This window comes from Podarcis cretensis (genome assembly GCF_951804945.1).
Source record: "Podarcis cretensis genome assembly, chromosome: 5".
Classification (NCBI taxonomy): Eukaryota; Metazoa; Chordata; class Lepidosauria; order Squamata; family Lacertidae; genus Podarcis; species Podarcis cretensis.
Genome location: NC_137174.1, coordinates 39471970 through 39491833, shown reverse-complemented (window position 1 = coordinate 39491833; position 19864 = coordinate 39471970). Strand labels below are relative to the sequence as shown.

At 42.4% G+C, this 19864-nt stretch overlaps 1 protein-coding gene across 8 annotated transcripts in view; it reads left to right on the top strand.

The window, feature by feature from the left end:
- The first annotated feature begins 465 nt into the window (after positions 1–465).
- KNDC1 (kinase non-catalytic C-lobe domain containing 1) overlaps positions 466–19864 on the top strand; it is a 79957-nt gene continuing 60558 nt past the window's right edge. For 7 of the 8 annotated variants that reach the window (XR_013839567.1, XM_079978402.1, XM_079978397.1 and 4 more), the window contains exons 1-3: positions 466–1622; positions 3890–4088; positions 8827–8885. Coding sequence is in view for 7 of the 8 variants with exons in the window: in XM_079978402.1 (XP_079834528.1) it covers positions 1530–1622; positions 3890–4088; positions 8827–8885 (351 nt within the window). In the remaining variant the exon portion in view is untranslated. Of the gene's footprint in view, positions 1623–3889; positions 4089–8826; positions 8886–19864 lie in introns of those variants that run through there. The other variant, XM_079978399.1, reaches the window with a different exon arrangement.

The window sequence follows — 19864 nt, the reverse complement described above, 5'->3', positions numbered from 1 at the left end:
GCTGAAACGACATTTTGGCACCTGATTTGGCATATCTAGCAAGTAGGTCTGTCCCTCCCGAGCAATGAAAATTGTTGTTGGTTACATACCACTCCAATCTCCAAAAGCAATGCAAGTTTCCAGGGGCATCCCTAGCCATTGATGAGGTTGGCTCTGCCAAGGGCACAGGTAGGTGCAAAAACTGAGATGTTGCTTGGCTTCCCTGCTGGTGCTGCTTTTACATTTAAGAATGCAGTGGTGCCTCTAGTTACGAACTTAATTCGTTCCGGAGGTCCGTTCTTAACCTGAAACATTTGTAACTCGAGGTACCATTGCAGAGCTTCCCTTGCAGGCTGCAGCCAGATCTTTTACAGAAAGCAGGTCTCACTACAATGTTGCAACTTGCCTATTAACACCTTATACCTTAGGGTACATATTTGCATCAGACTTCATGCTGAAATAAAACAGGCCTGCAAGAAGCCCGGAACTTTATTTTAATGCCCTGAAGGATGACTGGGAAAATATTAGCTAGAGTCTGACATTCATTCTTTTATTGGGTTAAGGATGGGGGATCTCCCCCACAAAAAAACTCCAGACAAATAAGCCCCGCATAGATACATTGAAACCAAGAGGAAAGATAAATTTAATAACAATTACCCTTTCCTAAAACCAGAATTGGCTCCCTGAAGCTGCAGTCTCCCTCTGCCTAAGGGCAAGACCAGACTTGTATGGACATAATTCAGTCCTTATCAGTGCAACTGTAGGCAATTTTATCCAGAAGCTAAACCCCCTTGAGTTCAACGGAGCGCAATCCCATGCATGCCTCCTTAAGGACGCGCTTCTGTGTTTCTAAGGGCTTAATAGCCAGGTGTAGGATTGCAGCTTCACTTCCTAGTATGTATATTTAGGATTGGAGCCCAAACTGCCTCAGATAACAGGGTGATCGTATAGGACCTTAATCCCTAGTATTGTACAGATTTTGGACTCCAAACTAGGTTGCCTCAAATAGCAGGATTGCAGCCTTCGTCTCTAGCGCGTGTATCTAGGATTGTAGCCCAAGTACAGCGCCTTCTGAGCTTTAGAAAGTGGGCTGCGTTCCACGTGGCGTTCCCTCTCCTTTAAAAACAAAACACTCCCTTCCCCGTCCAGTTCTTCGTTTCCTCCTTTCGTTCCAAATCGATCCCAAGGGAGGGAGGACGGGCGGGTGTGTGTTTCTCTCGGGCCGGAGAGAGGCGGGGCGTCGCCTGGTGGGCGAAGGCGAGGCGCGAAGCAGCGTCTGTTGCCCTGGGCGCTCGTCTCCTCCGCCGGCTCTCTCGTCGGGGAGGCGGCGGCTCCGAGCTGCAAACTCGGCGTGGCTGAGAAGGTGGCAGGAAGGGCGCGACACAGACGCGCACAGAAGAAAGTTCGAGCAGAGCCCCAGGGCAGCCCTTCTCCATGGAAGCCTCGCGGCCCGGACCTGACTTCGGGGCGCGCTGCGCCCGGAGCGACGAAGCTCTGGTGCTTTAGACTGGCCTCTCCGCGGGCGGAGAGGCGTCTGCGCGCAAGCAGCCATGGGCGACTTTGCTGAGGAGCAGCAGCAGCAGCAGGCGGAGGACGAGGCGTGCTGCGACTTCGAGCCTTTGCCTGCGCTCTCGGAGGACGAGGTGAGCGTGGCCCCAGGCGAGGACAGAGCAGCCCGGGCGCCGCGCGCAAACTTGCCCTGGACGGTCGCCTGCACCCTGCGCGCCTTCCAGCTCCCGCTTCCCTCCCCGCTCGGCTGCTTTCTGTGTGTGGCGCTTGTCTCGGGGCGGAGGGTGGAATCGCCCCTGCTAGGCCACTCCGGGGATAATGGGCTCTGGTTGACCTGCGGTTGTTGCCCTCCCGTGTTGTGGGAATGTAACCTAGGAACCACATTGCCATGGCCTGACAACCGTTGGCCGCTATTAACCTTTCGGGGAATAGGCAGCAGCAGCAGCAACTGGTCAAAATTGCTCCATAAAGGCGACTGCCTGAGACCAGTCCACTTTAAAGTGAAAACTACCCCACATGCCTTTTAGAAAACAAAAGCACAAAAAGTGAACCTTTCCTACAGTCAGTTGCAAAGGAGATCTATTAAACAAGTTTTTAAAAGTAGGTAAAGAGAGGCTGCAGTCCTAACATGCTTGTTTGTTTTTTAAGCCTCATTGAAGTCAATGGTTGCTAAGTAAACACAGAGATTGAATCAAGCGGGTTTAATCCCTTAATGTAGGTAGTAGAGAGGCTGCAGTCTTAGCAGATCTTGTTCTGAAAAAGCCTCCTTGAAATCCCTGGCTGCTACATAAAGGTAGAGGATGACTTGTGACCTCTAAGCAAAGGGGGCTGAATCCCATAAAGTCAGCTGCCCCTTTGATCTCATTGATTTTAGAGGGAGAAATAAGCAGAAACTTAACTCTCACAGAAGTCAGCGGGTCTTACACTGCTGGAGTGTACCCATGTTTAGGGTCAGTTTGAAACATTGGTATCTTTCCAAAGTCGTGGAAGATAGCTCAGCTGGTTAGAGCATGGTGCTGATCATGCCAAGGTTGCAGGCTTGATTCCTGTATGGGACAGCTCTGTTTTCCTCCATTGCAGGGGGTTGGAATAGATGATCCTCAGGGTCCCTTCCAACTCTCTGATTCTAAGCCTAATTTCATTTTTTGAAGTGTGCTGAATTACCTTCTGTGTATGTTTCCAGTCTATATTAATACAAAGGCATGTGCTTTGAAAAACTGAATTTTAGATACTTCAATAAAGTGCCAATATTATGACTTTCCACGAAAGGCCTTTAGTGCAACAAGATGTGTTCATCAAACTCTAGACATGTGCAAAAAAAAAAAAAGTACATAGGAATGTAAGTGTGGTCTTCCACTTGTACTGGAAGTAGGTGGGTTTTCATTCAGATCAAGGCATTCTTTGGGTTATAGTTTGCTCATTAGTTAAAGATTTTGCTTTAATGAAGCTAAATCATTTTGGGGAGCAGAGAAGAGTTAGGGCAGTATCCAAGGCCAATATATTAAGCTAAGTATTTACCCAGAAATGTCAAAAGGCAACTTTGAAAAATGAATGTCAGTGTGAGAATTATTTTTCAAAAAAACCCATGCATTCATTTTATGGGGGGAAATCAAGTGATAAACCTGTTTGTTAGCTTGCTCATAAGGAAGTATTTTTTGTTGACAAAGTACATGCAATGTCACAAACAGCTACTTTGGAACTGCTTACATTGAGAAATAAAATACTGTAACAGTTGTGAGCACCAATCAAGTTAATACCGGATATTAACATAAAGTAGGTGTTGTTGTTTAGTCATTTAGTCATGTCCGACTCATCATGACCCCATGGACCTCACCCCAGGTGAGGTGATGGTAGCAATATTTACCTCCCCCCCCCCCATGAACCTTTGGACATATAGGAAAGGTTTAACTTTTTTAAATAAATGTGTCATTTTCTTTTGGCATCATAGATGAGTAAATAAATACACACCTCTCTCATCTTGGATTATTGTTAATTCCATGCATTTTTCATTAGTAACAAGCTATTTGGAGGAAGGGAGGGAGATGGAATTATTTCATTTTTCCTGTGCTGCTCATTCATAGCTGTGCCCCACAAGCCCTGTGCTATGTCATTGACAATCACCTTAGCAACTGTTCCAGATGAAATACATTTTGGAATCTGTAGACAGCTTCAACTAGAGAAAAAGAGCACCACAGACAGTAGAATTAAGAAGAACAGGAGAGGAATGGAACAACTGGAAGTCACCATAAAAGTGCACTGTGTGAAAGAGATCTTTTGTCCTAGAAAGCCTTAAACTTGCTGGAAACATGTTGGGTTTGTGTATTATAGATTATATTTGACACAATTGGCTACAAGTAATGTCAAAAAATGTGGAGTAATTTATGAATTCATGTCTTGGCAGGAGAATGTGTCTCTTGCTGATGTATTGTCACTGCGGGATAGCTGTCTCACGGAGGAAGATATCTGGGCTGTTTGCTTGGAGTGTAGCCAGTCTCTGAAGAGCATTGCCCATTCTGCAATCTTTCAGACGCTTTGCATTACTCCTGACACTTTGGCTTTTAACACCAATGGCAATGTATGCTTCATGGAGCAGATCAGTGGTAAGTATTTATGCTCCTAGGCAATTCGTTGCAAAGTGCAAAAGCTCATGCTGAGAGGATGTAGTGAAACATTATATTCTCTCCATCAGACTTGTACATGGATTTTAATTAGATTGGAAACTGTAATTTCTTAATGCAAGGATGAGTGTCAGCCCACGTAAAGCTAAATTAGGATATATCAACTAATATTGTATGTTCATTTAGTTGTTACAGTGTTGAACAAAGGTTTCCAATTCAAATTTTAATAAGCTTTTAGATTCGATTCATTGGGCTAATCAATATCTTCCAAAGGATCTACATGATGATTGCTGCCATACACTTGCATGAATGTGCTTTAAATCTAAAGAGAGTCTTACAGCTAGGAGAGGATGTGAGGAACTGAGGAGGAGATGCCCTAGTAAAACCTGATGTAGCTGGCATTGGCAAAAAAATAACAAACAATAGGTTAAAGGCAGGCAGGGAACCAGGCAGAGGGCCTTCTCGGTAGTGGCGCCCGCCCTGTGGAACACCCTCCCATCAGATGCCAAGGAGATAAACAAGTACCTGACATTCAGAAGACATCTGAAGGCAGCCCTGTTCAGGGAAGTTTTTAATGTGTGACATCTTAGTGTATTTTTGATCTTTGTTGGAAGCCACCCAGAGTGGCTGGGGAAACCCAGCCAGATGGGTGGGGTACTACTACTACTAATATAATAATTTATTATTATTATTATTATTAAGCTTTACACAACTTACTGTCCCTCCAGTGAATTGGTCTCATACTTGTTGGAAATAATGATGGCTAAGAATTAAATTCCAAACTATCCCCATATTCCATTAATCTGTATGCTGAACTACTATTGGCTAAGATGATCAGAGCAATGTTGCCTTGCCTCAGTATTTCTAAACATTGTGAAGAAGAAGCCTGGAGGTAAACAAGAAGGCGGGATGCAAAGCTGGGTAATATTTAATCCTTCCGATGTGGCAAGAGGAAACCTATGAGGAAGTGGAGGTGATGGGCAGGCATGGTTCTCCAGTATGTGAGAGGAATTGGGAATCTTCTGTTAATATAATTGTGTCCTGAAATGCTCATCCAGCCAGCAACAGAGAGTATACTCTGTTTTGGAGGTGGGGACTCTTTGCAAAATGGAGAGATGGGGTTAAAAATGAATGTGACGTGGGGAGCTGTCTGTAAGCAACTGGAGGAAGGATGGATATCTGGAACCTGTCTGCTTGGAACTGAGGAAGAGAAGGCACATCAGAGCCAACTTCTACTCTTCTGAGGCCTTGTTCAGATGGGCAAGTCAGAAGTAGAGTTGAGGGCTCCACCACAGATGCAAGATATATTGCCTTTTATTCTGGGTAACTATGCCAGCCTTGAAACTAACTACCTGCCTTGGGCAAGTAACAGTAATTTCTAAGAAAGTAGCTTTCTCAGGTTATGTGACACAAGATAAATGGGGCATATAACTTTGCTTATGTACTGGTAAATTTTTCATACTGTCCGTCAAGCTGTACTATATTAGCTCATTGGTTTTATTTTCATGTCTTGTATTTTTTCAAGCACCTTTAAATTGGGTCTAGCCGCTTGCAATACAAGATTTAATGGCTTCAGCATGGATTTATTATCTGTCTAGCAGCATCTCAAAACTCATTGTAGTAAATATGTAGTGGGGGCAACTATGTCTACTCTGTCATCAGAGGTGTTCTCTAAATGTTTTTGGGACTCCTGACAACCAAGGCTGCAATCCTGGCACTGGTTACTTGGGAGTAAGCCCTAATGAATTCAGTGGGACTTACTTCTGAGTAGACATGGTTAGGATTGCAGGTGAGGAACCTGTGCTGTCTTAGTTACAGATAGGTAGCCGTGTTGGTCTGCTATAGTCAAAACAAAATAAAAAAATTCCTTCCAGTAGCACCTTAAAGACCAACTAAGTTAGTTCTTGGTATGAGCTTTCGTGTGCATGCACACTTCTTCAGATACACACTGAAGAAGTGTGCATGCACACGAAAGCTCATACCAAGAACTAACTTAGTTGGTCTTTAAGGTGCTACTGGAAGGAATTTTTTTATTCTGTGCTGTCTTGATATTGTTGGCAACCAACTTCCATTATCCCTAACCATTGGCTGTATTGACTGTGGCTGATAGGAGTTGGAATCCCAACAATGTTGGAAGGACCACAGGTCCCCAACTCCTATAGGACAGAGATATAACCTCTCTCACTGATGTGCCATTTTATATATGAGGATCTCTGAGATGGGTGGGTAGGAGGAAGAGGTAGCATCCATACTCAGCATAAAATAGCATAAAATAGTGCAGGGAGATGGTGTTGGTTGTTGGTTTAGTCTTATCTGGAGTTTCCACATCTGGGATAATTGTGAGAAATGTAGTATGGACGTGTCCCATTTTTTTGCTTTTCCCTCCTATCACATTTGTTTTTCTTATTTGTCTAGGTACAACTTCCTCACTAATTCTAAGACTGCTGTATAAATATCCTGGAGACCCTGAACTAAGACATCAGTCTTATTTTTCCTCTTTGCCCTTTCTTGGACTTTGCATTTGATGAAAAGCTTAGCGTGGAAAGGATTTCAGATTGCCATTTCTGATTTGTCAGAACTTAGACATGCCTAAATATGGTCATTGAAACAGCTGTCCAGCACCTTTACATTCTAAGGGGCCTTGTTTGCATACAACCAGAATTCTGTTTTGAAATTTCTTGTAATGTGAAAGGTCGACTGTCTTAGACTTTTTGATAGTTGTTGGTAGGAACTGAAGCTAAACAAATTGAACTGATTTACTCAGTGCTGAAGCCTTTGAGATCTCCAGCAAGCTTGTTACTACCTATTTGTTCTCTGCTTTCTCTCTTTCTTAAAAAAGATTAATTTATTTAACAACCATGTCAGAATTTCTAAATCTCCAGTTCTCTTCTCAAGTTCATTGATGATGTCTTTCTAGATTGCATTTAACTCTGGTGTAATTGTTGAGAACAGAATTTGTGAATAGCATTGCACGGATGGTGTCCTCTCTCCAATGATTCAGTAGCCTCAATTGAGTGATGTGTTAAAGCATGAATTGAGCAAGTCTGAAATCCTCAAGCACTGCTCCTTGGATGTTTTTGTTTGAAAGGAGATGTCTCTGTCTTGATTTGTCCATTTCACCCTAAATTTAACCGGCTGATAACAAAGTGCTCTAGTGTTGCACTTGCTACTGTTCCTAGGTGCAATATTCACCCATATCAGTTTTGCACCTAGAAATATTTCATTCATTTTGTTTGTATGGTGCTTTTCCACACACAAAAATCATGCTCAAAGCAGCTTGCAACAAAGAAACACATGCATTTCAAACAAACACTACAAAAACAATTTCATGATAATGTAGAAAAGCAGTATCAGTACCAATTTCGGAACATAGCAAAACAAAAATAATAGCATACTAACATAGCAAAACAACAGCAAAAGCAATAATTTACCAAACAGCCACATTCTAGCACTATAAATATGAAAAGATTACTTAAGCAACATGTAACATCCAATAGTAAAAATAACAAGGGAGTTTCACAGATTCACCACACTCCTAAAAACACCCCTCCCATGATGTTGCTCTCAGCCCCTCTCCTGCAACAGCAGCTTATAAGGCTTCCAAGGGCAAAGGGGGGTAGCTGGAAACACCCCTCCCATGATATTGCCACCTACCCACCTGCTGTGTATTTACCCTTAGCAACTGAGACTGTTAAGTTCTTTTTCAAACCTGCTTGCAGCCTTAGTTCCTTCTGTCCACTGTTGTCATTATCATCATTATTATCACTGGAAATTGAAGATTTATGTGGCATAAGTGGAGACTAAGGCTATGTCACTAGGTGAACACTTGAATCCTCTTTCACTATAATTCCCCCCAAATTATGAATGGGTGGGGGGAAATATCTTCCTATGCAGTTAAGAGTATTCATGAAAATTGCCTCCATAATTTTGTTCAGACCCTTTTTCCTAAATGAGTCCCTCTCTGGTTTATAGAGCTCCAATTTTAAGCGTTGATACTGCTTTGCTCATATTGTGTTATCAAACAAACCCAACAGAGTAATTGTATACTTTGGATCATACTTTGTTTCTGAGGTTGTGCTGGTGGGAGACTAGGATCAGACCATGAACTAGTGTGGTACCTCAGGTGTGCCACTTCCCTGCTGGGGAGATAATTCACTATGGAGATACTAATAAATTAACTGGAAGATCCTGTGTCTGTCTTTATTCAAGGTCTCTCTGACCCTGTAAGACAGAATGGGCTAGAAATATCTTCCAGAAGAGCCCAGAGTCAGCATCTTAAGATCTGGAGTCTGTAAGAATCTATCAGTCTGTCAGCCTTCTTCTTCATCCTTGAAATGAATTGATGGCTTTTAACCTTCAAGACTAACCATGACAAGGATTAAATAGTTTGCAGTTTGTTTTTTCCCATTAGGCACATGCGATGATAAGGTACTGTATGTCTTTATCACTCTTATTTGGGATATTAGTAATTCCTTAAACAGAATTACTAGTGAGTTATACATAACACCTTTATGATGCCATTTTTAAAGAGGAAATATTAGGAAATAATTGTATCTGTTTTGTGTGTGTGTTTTGGCAATGCATATTGCTGCATTTATATAATTCAGTAGTCAAAAGCTGTTGAATCTATAGATACTGGAAGGATTAAAAAAATTGTTCTTGAAACATTCTGCTTGAATGTATTCTATTTTAACTTCTTAATCCCTGCTTCTTTTTAAAGATGACCCAGAAGGTACCTTTGTGCCACCAGAGATTGATGAAACTGGTAACACATTTGAGGTAAGTAATGAAGTTTCCATGTAACAACCTTGTCCTTCTATAACCACAAAGAGTTTCATAACATTTTGAATTTTTGAATATGAGCTGATTATTCCCCAAAGTGAGTGTCTATATGTTCCCCCCTCCCTTGATTTTGGCCCCCACATATGGATCACATACAGATTTTTTTTGTTGTACTAACAATGACTTCCCAGAAATTAGTCCTTCATTATGTACTGAAATGAAACAAAACAAAACACTGTTTGGCAGATAAAAGTAGTGGTTTGCACTAAGCACTAGCTCTTTTAAATTCTGATTTTTCTTAATTTGTTCAAGGGCTAATTCTGAATTTTATTTTGTTGTTGTTGTTGTTGTTGGAATAGAGCACGCCAGGCACTCCAGTCTTCCACTGCCTCCTTCAGTTTCGTCAAATTCATGTTAGTAGCTCGGAGAACAATGTCCAACCATCTCTTGCTCTGTCGTCCCCTTCTCCTTGTGCCCTCCATCTTTCCCAACATCAGGGTCTTTTCCAGGGAGTCTTCTCTTCTCATGAGGTGACCAAAGTATTGGAGCCTCAGCTTCAGGATCTGTCCTTCCAGTGAGCACTCAGGGCTGATTTCCTTAAGAATGGATGGGTTTGATCTTCTTGCAGTCCATGGGACTCTCAAGAGTCTCCTCCAGCACCTTAATTCAAAAGCATCAATTCTTTGGCGATCAGCCCTCTTTATGGTCTAGCACTCACTTCCATACATCACTACTGGGAAAACATTGCTTTAACCATATGGACCTTTGTCAACAAGGTGATGTCTCTGCTTTTTAAGATGCTGTCTAGGTTTCTCATTGCTTTTCTCCCAAGAAGCATGCGTCTTTTAATTTTGTGTCTGAATTTTATAGCAAACTATAAAATTTACTTGGTATTTTCTATAAAAATAACTCACGATGGAATAGTTAATTTAGTCTTCTGGTATAATGAACTTACCAACTGATGTATGTAGCCTAGTAGTTCATAAATGTTCTTTATTCTTGAGCTGAATTAGTGGCGTAATTGTTTCCATTGATTCATTAGCCTCCCTGATCAGACACCCTTTAGACCAACTGCAATGTGTGAATTTTTGTTGAACATCCTGTTCAGAATATTTGATGTTTTGTTGTTTCTATTATGAATTATATTCAAATAGTCTAATTAGCAGTGTGTGAATGTGAACATCTATTTTTTATAGAGCCATTGTATAGAGCTACTCAATTAAAATCCTCATAATTTTTCTCCATTTTAAAAATAATGTGTAAATGAGTCCTGGCAATTGGAATATTATATATCAGCAGGATGCAAAGCAGTATTTCACATTATTAAGTTTCTTTTAAACCATGCTTTTAGATCTTTCAATCTATAGGGCAGTTACCTGAACCTACGTCAAATGTACCACTACACTTTTATTGGTAATAAAAGTGAACTTATTGGATATGTTTCAGCATTAGGTACCTGGCCAGTTGTGGCTGATAGTGCTGCTGTTTTATATCCTCTTTATTTTAGGTACAGTTATTCTATTCATTCAAAAGACATACCATACTTTTCCATGTATAAGACGCCCCTGTGTATAAGACGCCCCCTATTTTGGGGGGCTCAAATTTAAGAAAATGGGGGGAGATGGCTCAGAGTTGTGGAGCTTTTTTAAGGGGAAAATGTCGAAAATCACTCACCTACACATGCTGCTCAATCTGCCTCTCATCTGTCCCCTCACCAGCAGAAGCTACCAATTGCCCGCCCAATTGCTGCAGCATTAGCCAGTCAACACCAGCCCTTGACGCAGCAACCAATAACACGCCTAATAGCTGTTGACAGCCGCGGCAGCAGCCAATCAAACATCCACCCTATGCACTATCTGTTGATAAGACGACCCCCACTTTTTTGCATCATTTTTAAAGAAAAAAACCTAGTCTTATACACGGAAAAGTATGGTATTCTTTCAATCAGTAGACCACTTAAGAGTGATGGTCTCGCCATGATATTTGACTTTTTAATAGGAGAGGGGAAGAGCTGCATTAACTTGTGTCTAACCTTCTGGGTGTCCCATGTTGCTAGTATGTCAAGCCAATGCAAAAAAAAAATGGGTGGGATTCTTCTCCCTCTCATATATAGTACCCATTCATAGGGATTTTTTCAGCCAGAATTCAGTTCTGGAACATGAGCGCCATTGTCATTCAAAGAGAATAAGGCGAGTTCTGGCACCTCTTTTTCTAGAAAAATAGCAGTGCTATGGGTGTAGCCAAAGTGGAAGGGGGCAGCTGCCCACCAGTCACTACAAATCTGAGGTTCTGACCTCTGTAACAAAAGTCGATCCCTTCTAACAAAAGCCTGCCCCTCCTAACAAAAACCCTGGTTACGCCCATGAGCAGTGCCCATAGACACTCATTCCTACACATGCACCCACAATACATATATCCCCCTCTCTCACACAGTAATATTTGAAGAGCCTCCCATCAAAAGGCAATTAGGCTTTTAGAGCATAGGAGGCTGTTTTAAGCTTCATTTTCATGTGATGGAAGACTTCACAGAAGACGAGTGGTCCCCACTCCTGCCTTATAGGGTTGCTGAATCAAAGGTTCCAAAATTCAAGAAGTTTAAGTTGCACATTGTGCAATATGTTGCTTCATCTGCAAAAATGAAATGCCAAAAGGGAAGGAAACACATTACTAGTGGTTTTCCCAATATTGGAAAGTACCAGGAAAGTTCTTTTTAATATTCTCTTGATAAACTTGATACAAAGTTAAGTTCATATGTTATGCTCTCCCTTTTCAAGTACCGTATTTTTCGCTCTATAGGACGCACTTTTTCCCCTTCAAAAATGAAGGGGAAATGTGTGTGCATCCTATGGAGTGAAGACGCTGGAAAGGTGGCGCGGCTATGGAAGGAGCCTCTATGGAGGATAGCAGACTGCTTCCTGGAGCGCCAGGCGCGCTGAAATCAGAATGCCTGGTGCTTCGGGAACACACCCGCAGCCTAGGCAGCCCTGCGGGAGTTCCCCGCAGGGCTCCCCACGCTGCGGATAGCAGCCTGCCGCCCAGCGCGAAGGGCACCCTGAAGCAGAGCGCCCCTCGCGCCGGGCAGACATCCGCAGCGAGGGGAGCCCTGCAGGAGTTCCCCGCAGGGCTCCCCATGCTGCGGATAGCAGCCTGCCGCCCGGCGCGAGGTGCGCACTGAAGCAGAGCGCCCCTCGCGCCGAGCAGACATCCGCAGCGTGGGGAGCCCTGCAGGAGCCATAGCCCCGTGACCCTCTCCCAGCTGGAGAGGTGACGCGCGGCTATGGCAGGATCCTCTTTAGCCGTGCGCCACCTCTCCAGCTGGGAGAGCGCATGAGGGGCTAAAGAAGCCATAGCCCCGCGACCCTCTCCCAGCTGGAGAGGTGACGCGCGACTATGGCAGCAGCCTCTCCGCTGCACCTTTCCGCTGCTCCCTGACCTGCTCTTTGGGGCTGGTGGTGGGCTTCCCCCCGCCAGCCCCAAAGAGCAGGTCGAAAGGAACCTGAAGCCTGGAGAGCGAGAGGTGTCGGTGCACACCGACCCCTCTCACTCTCCAGGCTTCCAAGGTAGCCGCCTGAACGCACCTTAAACGGCACCTTGTTTTAGAGCGGGCAAACAAGAGGGGGGAAATTCTCCCCCTCTCTGCGCAGCGCCTCCTGCCGCTTCGCTGAAGGGGCGCTGGGCAGAGAGGGGGAGAATTTTTTTTCTTGTTCTCCCCCCTCTAAAACAAGGTGCGTCCTATTGTCCGGTGCATCCTATGGTGCGAAAAATACGGTAGTCTTGGGCAAGTTATTATCATTCCAAATCTGTAAAGTGGTATCATTGTGATTACTTCATAGTGTTATTATGGTGATACAATTAAGGGTGGTTACACTAGGAAGAACACTTGCTACATAATACAGTAAGTCATAACTCAAGTCAGAATTTTGGGTCGTACACTAGGGATGGTTGCAGCACGGACATCAAACAAAACCAACATGGCTAGTTATATGAATTCTGAGGTTTGGGGTTTTTTTTAGTTTACAGCAACAAAATACATAGTTAAAATAGAAATGATGCATTTATTGAGGGTTAAGGAAGGTAAATGAACCCAGTTTTCTGCACTGAGTAGCTCTTTTTCAGCTGTAACTGTGTCCATGCCCTGAAACCAATCCTTGTTCACAACAATATGCCATGGAGAACTCTGTTTGAACAGCTATTCTGGATCACAGCCGTGACTGTCCTCAGTATCACTTGAAGCTCTTGCTCTCATTTTGAAGATATCTATCCATATTCTGCATATGAAAAACAATTTTTGATACTATACTGCACTGAAATATTTTAAGTGTTTATTTGTCCTTGAATCTTCCCACCACACTTGCCATCCTCTCCTGTCACATCAGTGTGGTGCAGCACAGCCTTTGAGAACCATGGCCTTAGACTAGGGCAGGGATATCCAACACGTTGATCGCGATCCACTGGTAGATTAGATTGCGGTCAGTCACTGGCTGCCTTTCCTTAGCATAGGTAAAATATAATCTGCCCCCCCCCATCACTCTGCTCTCCATTGTTGCACCAGCTGCAGATTGGAAGATGGAGTTTACTCAGCAAGGCTGTTTGTTTTCCCAGCGATCTGCTAGTGAGTGGCTATTCCCCTATCTCCCTTGAAGTTAGGTGTGAACTCTCCAAAATCAGGGCTTTCCCCCTCCATAAAAAAGTTCAACAACTTTGACCCCCCAAAACCCAGGGCTGTCTAAAAAAAGCTCAACAACTTTGACCTGAATGCCAAAAGGGGGTAGATCACTGCCAGTTTTTAATTCTGTGAGTAGATCGCAGTCTCTTGGGAGTTGGCTACCCCTGGACTAGGTTACCAGCTTTATTCTGAGCAAGGATCATTTGCTAAACAGAGAGAGTGAGCCATTATGGTGCAAAACCACGCCGTCACAGACAGGAGATTGCACACACCCAATTGATCCCCAGAACTCCTTGCCACTTCCTACACAAACAATGCCTATAGTCTGGCCATGAATCCTACTGAGAGTAAATAAATCCCAGCCAGGCAAGCATATCCTGTCTTGATTAAACCAAGTGCCCTTTGTGCATTTACTGAGGAGACTCAAGCTTGTCCCTTTCAGTCAAGACAAGATCACTATATTCAAAATAAGATGTGTCAGGTAGAGACACCCTTGTAACTTTGCTGTAGCCCTTAAGCGGGATGCCTAGCTGATATGACTCAGGATGACATGTGAGAACTCATTACCTGTGTCCTTTGTTATGTAATGATTCTTAGATTAAGCTCAGGTCTTTGTGAAAAGCCCATTCAAATCCCTGCTGAGATTTATACAGAAGGTTATACAGAGGGCGCTTGCATAGTATTCATAGGGAAGGAGCTCCAGAACAATAGTACTGCCACACTGAAAGCTCCTGGTACTCCTTGAGTCAGTATCATTGTGAAGCACTGTCAAAAGTGTCACTGCTGCTGTTTGTAGTGGTTGAGCAGGAATATATAGGGCAAGTAAACTAGGCTCATGTTGTTTATGGCTTTACATACCTTAAATTTGCATATTACTAGCCAGTAGAGATTGGCTGGGGAGACCCGGCAGGATGGACGGGGTATAAATAATAAAATTAGTAGTAGTAGTAGCCAGTAGAGACTAAGTAAAAATATTTTATGCTGATGATAAACTGTACGTATCAGGAGGTGTGCTGCCATGTTCTGCACTGGCTACTGCTTCTGGGCCAATTTTACAAGTAGCTCCAAATGGAAATCATTGCAGTAAGTAATTCAGTCTTGAAGTTACCAATGTGTGAGCCACTGTGTGGCTATGATATTTTTGCAGCTGTCATACCAACATTTTGTAAAAAGCACCCCTGCCTGCTGAAGATACCTGTTTCAGCAGCAACAGCTGAATGTAGGAGTACTACCACCAGATAGCATATCTCCCAGATAGGGAAACAATTGTTTCCACCTCCAAATAATACCGGAGTAGTTTAGGGCAGAAGGATTTAAGGACCTCACAGTACCTCCTCCCCCACCCCCCGCTTCCCACCTCCACTGGCCTTATTAGACCCAGGGGAAGGAAGTTTCCATTGATGCCATTCATGCATTAAATGTAACATCTAATTTGGTTGTCTTATATACGGAAAGGGACATTAATATTTCATATTTCCCTCCACAGTGTATTGATCAAGGAGACAAAAGCCTTAAACTAGTATTGCTTGGGAATAATAGGAAACCAAAGTTTTGAAATCAGTCATTAAAATAGGTGCAGTTTTGAAAGGTTCAGTCTGTCATCTTGATTGAAATGGGTGAACTTTAATATAGTTTCCATACATGTAGAAAAAGGAATATGGTTTGTCTCTGGTTATTCAGGCTTTCTTTACATATTCACCAAACTAAGAACCCTTTATTTAATGTGCAACAGTGTGCTCATGTTCTGCTTTACAGAAGTACAGAATAATGTGTAGTATTTTTGAAATGTATACATGCATCGACATAAACAGATTCTGAGTAGTAAAAAAAGGGTGGGGAAGAAGAATAGTGAAACTTTTGTGTACAAAAGATGTGAGTAATGCCTGCATCTGCCCAATGCCTCACCAAGCACTGAAGAATTCCTCGTTAAATTAGGGTTCCAAGTTATCCTAAGTAGTGGTTCAATTATTTAAAGTTGCTGCGCCATCGACTGAGAATGTGGAAATATAGGTGTGTACTAGCCTAGTGTTTTATGTGGTGCCAAAATTTCAGCAGCAGACCTTGACTTATTAGTGCCACTGACACTCCTACACTGGCAAGATCTTTTTCTAATCGCTGTGGCACCATCACAGTGGAATGAGAGCTGATATGACTAGTGGTGGTGCCATTGTGCACACTCATTCTACAGCTGCTGCCTCTGCTTCTACTGCACATTGATCTAGCGCCACTAATGTGCAGACCTGTTCTAGTCTCCTTAAACAGAATAATCAAATAATGGCATCTTAGCCAATACAATGTGTTGCTTTGTTTTGTATTAACTGAAATGGATAGTCGCTTCAGTGGCTGTGAATAGCAATAATGGAAGAGGAATATATAACAGGCATAGCTACTTCAAACACCGTGCTATTATTTTACATAGAGGTCCTGTGCAGGAAGTTGTTGTGTAGTCATTGCCGTGAACATCGCTTGCGTTCGCACAATTGAAATACATTAGAAATGTTGTTAAAATAATTGGTGTTGTAAATCTGCTATATATTTGAATGGCTCAACAGGGAGCTAGTTATGAAAACTCCCCGTTACTATTGTTAACAGCAGAACTGACAAATTTAATTGTGCTGCCTTTTGAGGCTTTAATATAAATACAAACCATGCCATGTTGTCGACTGCTAAACACTGACGTTTGCTTTCATTTTTAAAAGCTCAAGCATCTACAAAACCTTACCTCACCCCGCAAGGTCTTTGTCGGTGAGCTTGCTTTGCGGTGACCTTAAAAGGCTAATTCTGCTTACTCCCCTAGATATTCAATGAAAAATATGAGTATATAGATTTGGTTATTATTATTTTTTAATATTGTGTTTGCTCAGTATGGATCACTTGCCCTTTAGGTGACATTTTGTCTAATTCAGACTCTGCCTAGCCCAGTAAGCTAAAGGGGTGAGTGGGCTTCAGGCAGTACTGGGGACATGCAGTGACGCACAGTCTGATGTTCAGTGGAGAAGTAGCATGTGAAGTAGCTTCTGTCACCCCTATCTTCATTGGGGGGGGGCTGAATAGTGGGGAGCTTCAAATCTCATATTGGCCCTGGTGCTGAGTAGATTCCCCTTTGTCCAAGGAGGCATAACCTAAAACTTCTGGGTAGTAAAGTATTCTCTGGAAAGAGGATGCAGGGTGTGGCTCATCTGTATCCTAAAGTCACCACAGAACTTGCTGCAATAATACAGTGCTTAAGATACAGTAGGGAGGTATTTTGTGGAAGATCAACCAGCACACAACCTAGTTTGGGCATGCAGACAAGTCATAAAAAAATTAACCTTTGTGTTTTGTTCCTGCTTTCATTGATCATGTTTTCAATGCAGGGTGTGTGGCAACTCTAACAGGAAACACTTCCTCTTGTCTAATATGCATTGAGGCAAACTGTTAGTGAGATTTATAAGTTATAGTGTTAGGAATGATTGCAAAGGAGCTATGTGTGCACATGCAAGAGAAAGCACACAGAGAGTGGTTTCACAAATGTATGCTCACCATGTGGTGACTGGCATGTTTGAATGAGCCATCGCAGCTCTCATAACCCAGAGAGAGCTTTGGTGTTCTCCAGTGTTACTTAAAACACTGAGGCTTGGTTCATGCACATCACTTTAAGTCATTGATTGATCAAGTGATGATGAAGTGTACATCATGGGATAGTTGTATTTTGGGAGAGGAGTGATAAGGACAAGAAAATATTTTCTGTTTTCACTTTGACCTACTTAGTTTCCTCAACCCATCTAATGCCCATTACTTAGATTATCATGGCCCCAAAGGGCTTTCTACTTCAGTGAATTTTTATATGTCTGCTGGAACCAACAGGATAGGATGGGGCATAAATAAATAATTTCCACTGAATGTTGTGCTGTTGTGGTGAAATATTTTCTGTAGGTAATGCAGCTAACCTAGAATTGGAAGGCTTGGCTACAGTTTCTCAAACTGGATAAACCACTGATCGCTGCTTCAGTGTTTTAGGCTTTTCTGATGTATCTAGGTCATTACAAATGCAAATCTAAATGTGCTTTTATGCTTTTTTTAATCACATCAGGGTGCATTTAATATTGGGCACTTAAAATTAGAACACTTTCCTTAGCACATAAACCTTAAAGATGTTCTGGTCAGAAAGTCCAGGCAAGCCAAATGTATTCACAGTTGAATGGCTCTGAATGGCTACTAGCCATGATGGCTCTATGTTCCCTCCAGGTTTGGAACCACTTTGCTAGGGACAAACAACAGGAGAGATAGCTGTTGCCCACACCATGCTTTGGAGTTTCCCAGGGGCATCTGGTTAGCTACCGTAGGAAGCCAGGTGTCAGACTAGATCAGGCATAGGCAAACTCAGCCCTCCAGGTGTTTTGAGACTACAATTCCTATCATCCCTGACCCCTGGTCCTGTTAGCTAGGGATGATGGGAGGTGTAGTCCCAAAACATCTGGAGGGCCAAGTTTGCCTTTGGTTCGATGCAGCAGATGTCTTAAGTTTATGAAGCCTGTGTTCTGAACATTGTGTTAGCTAGTAACAGGCAAGGTACTGGCGGGTGCAAAAGTAAATTTTGCAAACTATAAATTAGGCAAAGCAAGCAGATATGCAAAAGAAATTCTGCTATTTTCTGGTTTGTTAGGTATAGGGAAGGAAGGGCAAGAAGCAGTGCAGGGCACGTATCCTGCCCCTTCTCACTGGAAATGTGTGTCAACAGCAAAATATTCAGTATTGAAATTTTCCAGCCTCCCCCACCCCCATCTTTTAGGTGTATCTTAGCAGTCATAAAATAGACATTTTAAAATGATAGACATAATTCTGTGTAAATTGCACTTTGCTTTAACCAGTCAGACCTGCCCATGCAGTTTAAATTCTGCTCAGAAAATTCTCTGGTCCAAACTTCTATCATTGTGCAAAAAGCTTTAAGACCAAGGGAAAGGGCGGCTGTAATCATCAATATTGCCATCATCGAAAACTTTGAAACCGCAGCTCCCTGTCTTGTTTTACATTCACACTGAACTCCTTACGTACCTTAATTACTCGCTTTTCTTTGACTGATCTGTCTCTCCAACTGATTTCTTTCCCATCCTGTCTCCTCCCTTGTTTCTGCTGATTTTTGCATTCATGTTCCTCATGAATTTTCTGTAGAGGCATATCACTATACACAAATGTTTATATTAACGTCAAAGAAACATTAACCAAGCAAGAAGGTAAATATCAACACTTTCTAGCTACAAATCATTTCTGAGACACTCCTGGCATCTCTGCTATATATACCTTGAGGACAGAGATGTTAAAATGAGGTGGCTGGGAAAAGCACTCCAAGTGTTGTCACTGAAGTGTTGCTGGATCTTTTCAAATCTGCAAGTTTTTCAATCAATCTTAGGCTTCTTCTTTTTTTAATGCCCGCAAGGCTGGCCTTGACTTACAGTTCATGCATTGTACTGATACCTAGCATATCTCTGTTAAAGGAGTTGTAGAGTATTTCAATTTTTCCGTTCCTGGATCCTGTGCTTGGATATTGTGCACTTCAAGCTGTATTCAGGTTTCTAGTGTAGCCAAAATGTGAGGAAGCTGGCCAGGTGACCTGCTGTTTTAGGGAAAATGTTGACATGGCATTTGAACAGGCATGTTTAAAAAAAATCTATGCTAAGCATTTAGAACATGCCAAGGCCTCATTTGTGCATGAGATGGATCCCATAGGATTGCCTTGCATATTACATCCGCAAATGTATTTATTTATTTAGAACATTTATGCATCACTTTTTGGCTTAAGCCCTCAAAGCAACCAACAACCTTTTAAAACACAACAGATACACCAAGAACTGACATGCTCAAGAACAAGTAGCTGCAGGTTGTGGTTTCTATGATTTTTTGTGTGGGTATACACGGAAGGGGAGACAGGACTAAGTCTGCAAATTTTTGTAGTCACTAGTACTACTACCTTTATTCTAGAGGCGAGTCTTGCTGTTAAGAGATCCTAGAGCTATGACTCAAATGAAGCTCTGCACTTTACATTAAAATGAGACAGAGAAGAAATAAATATTCACACGTCAATAAGACGTGCACAGAAAAGTTTCCCAGTTACTCTCTTAAAACTGTTCAGCTTTTAATACACTCTCAGTATACTGTACTATTGTTTATTAGTAGCAGTGTTTAATTAAAGAGCTGAAAACTGCATTTAATTTAGCAGGGGTTTTTTGTTGTTGTTGCTAGCTTGTTTCAACATTTGTGACTTACTTATTTATCTAGCCTTAAGCTTTCTTTCTTTCTTTTTAATATTGCCCTTTTACTTCAGTGGAGAAGG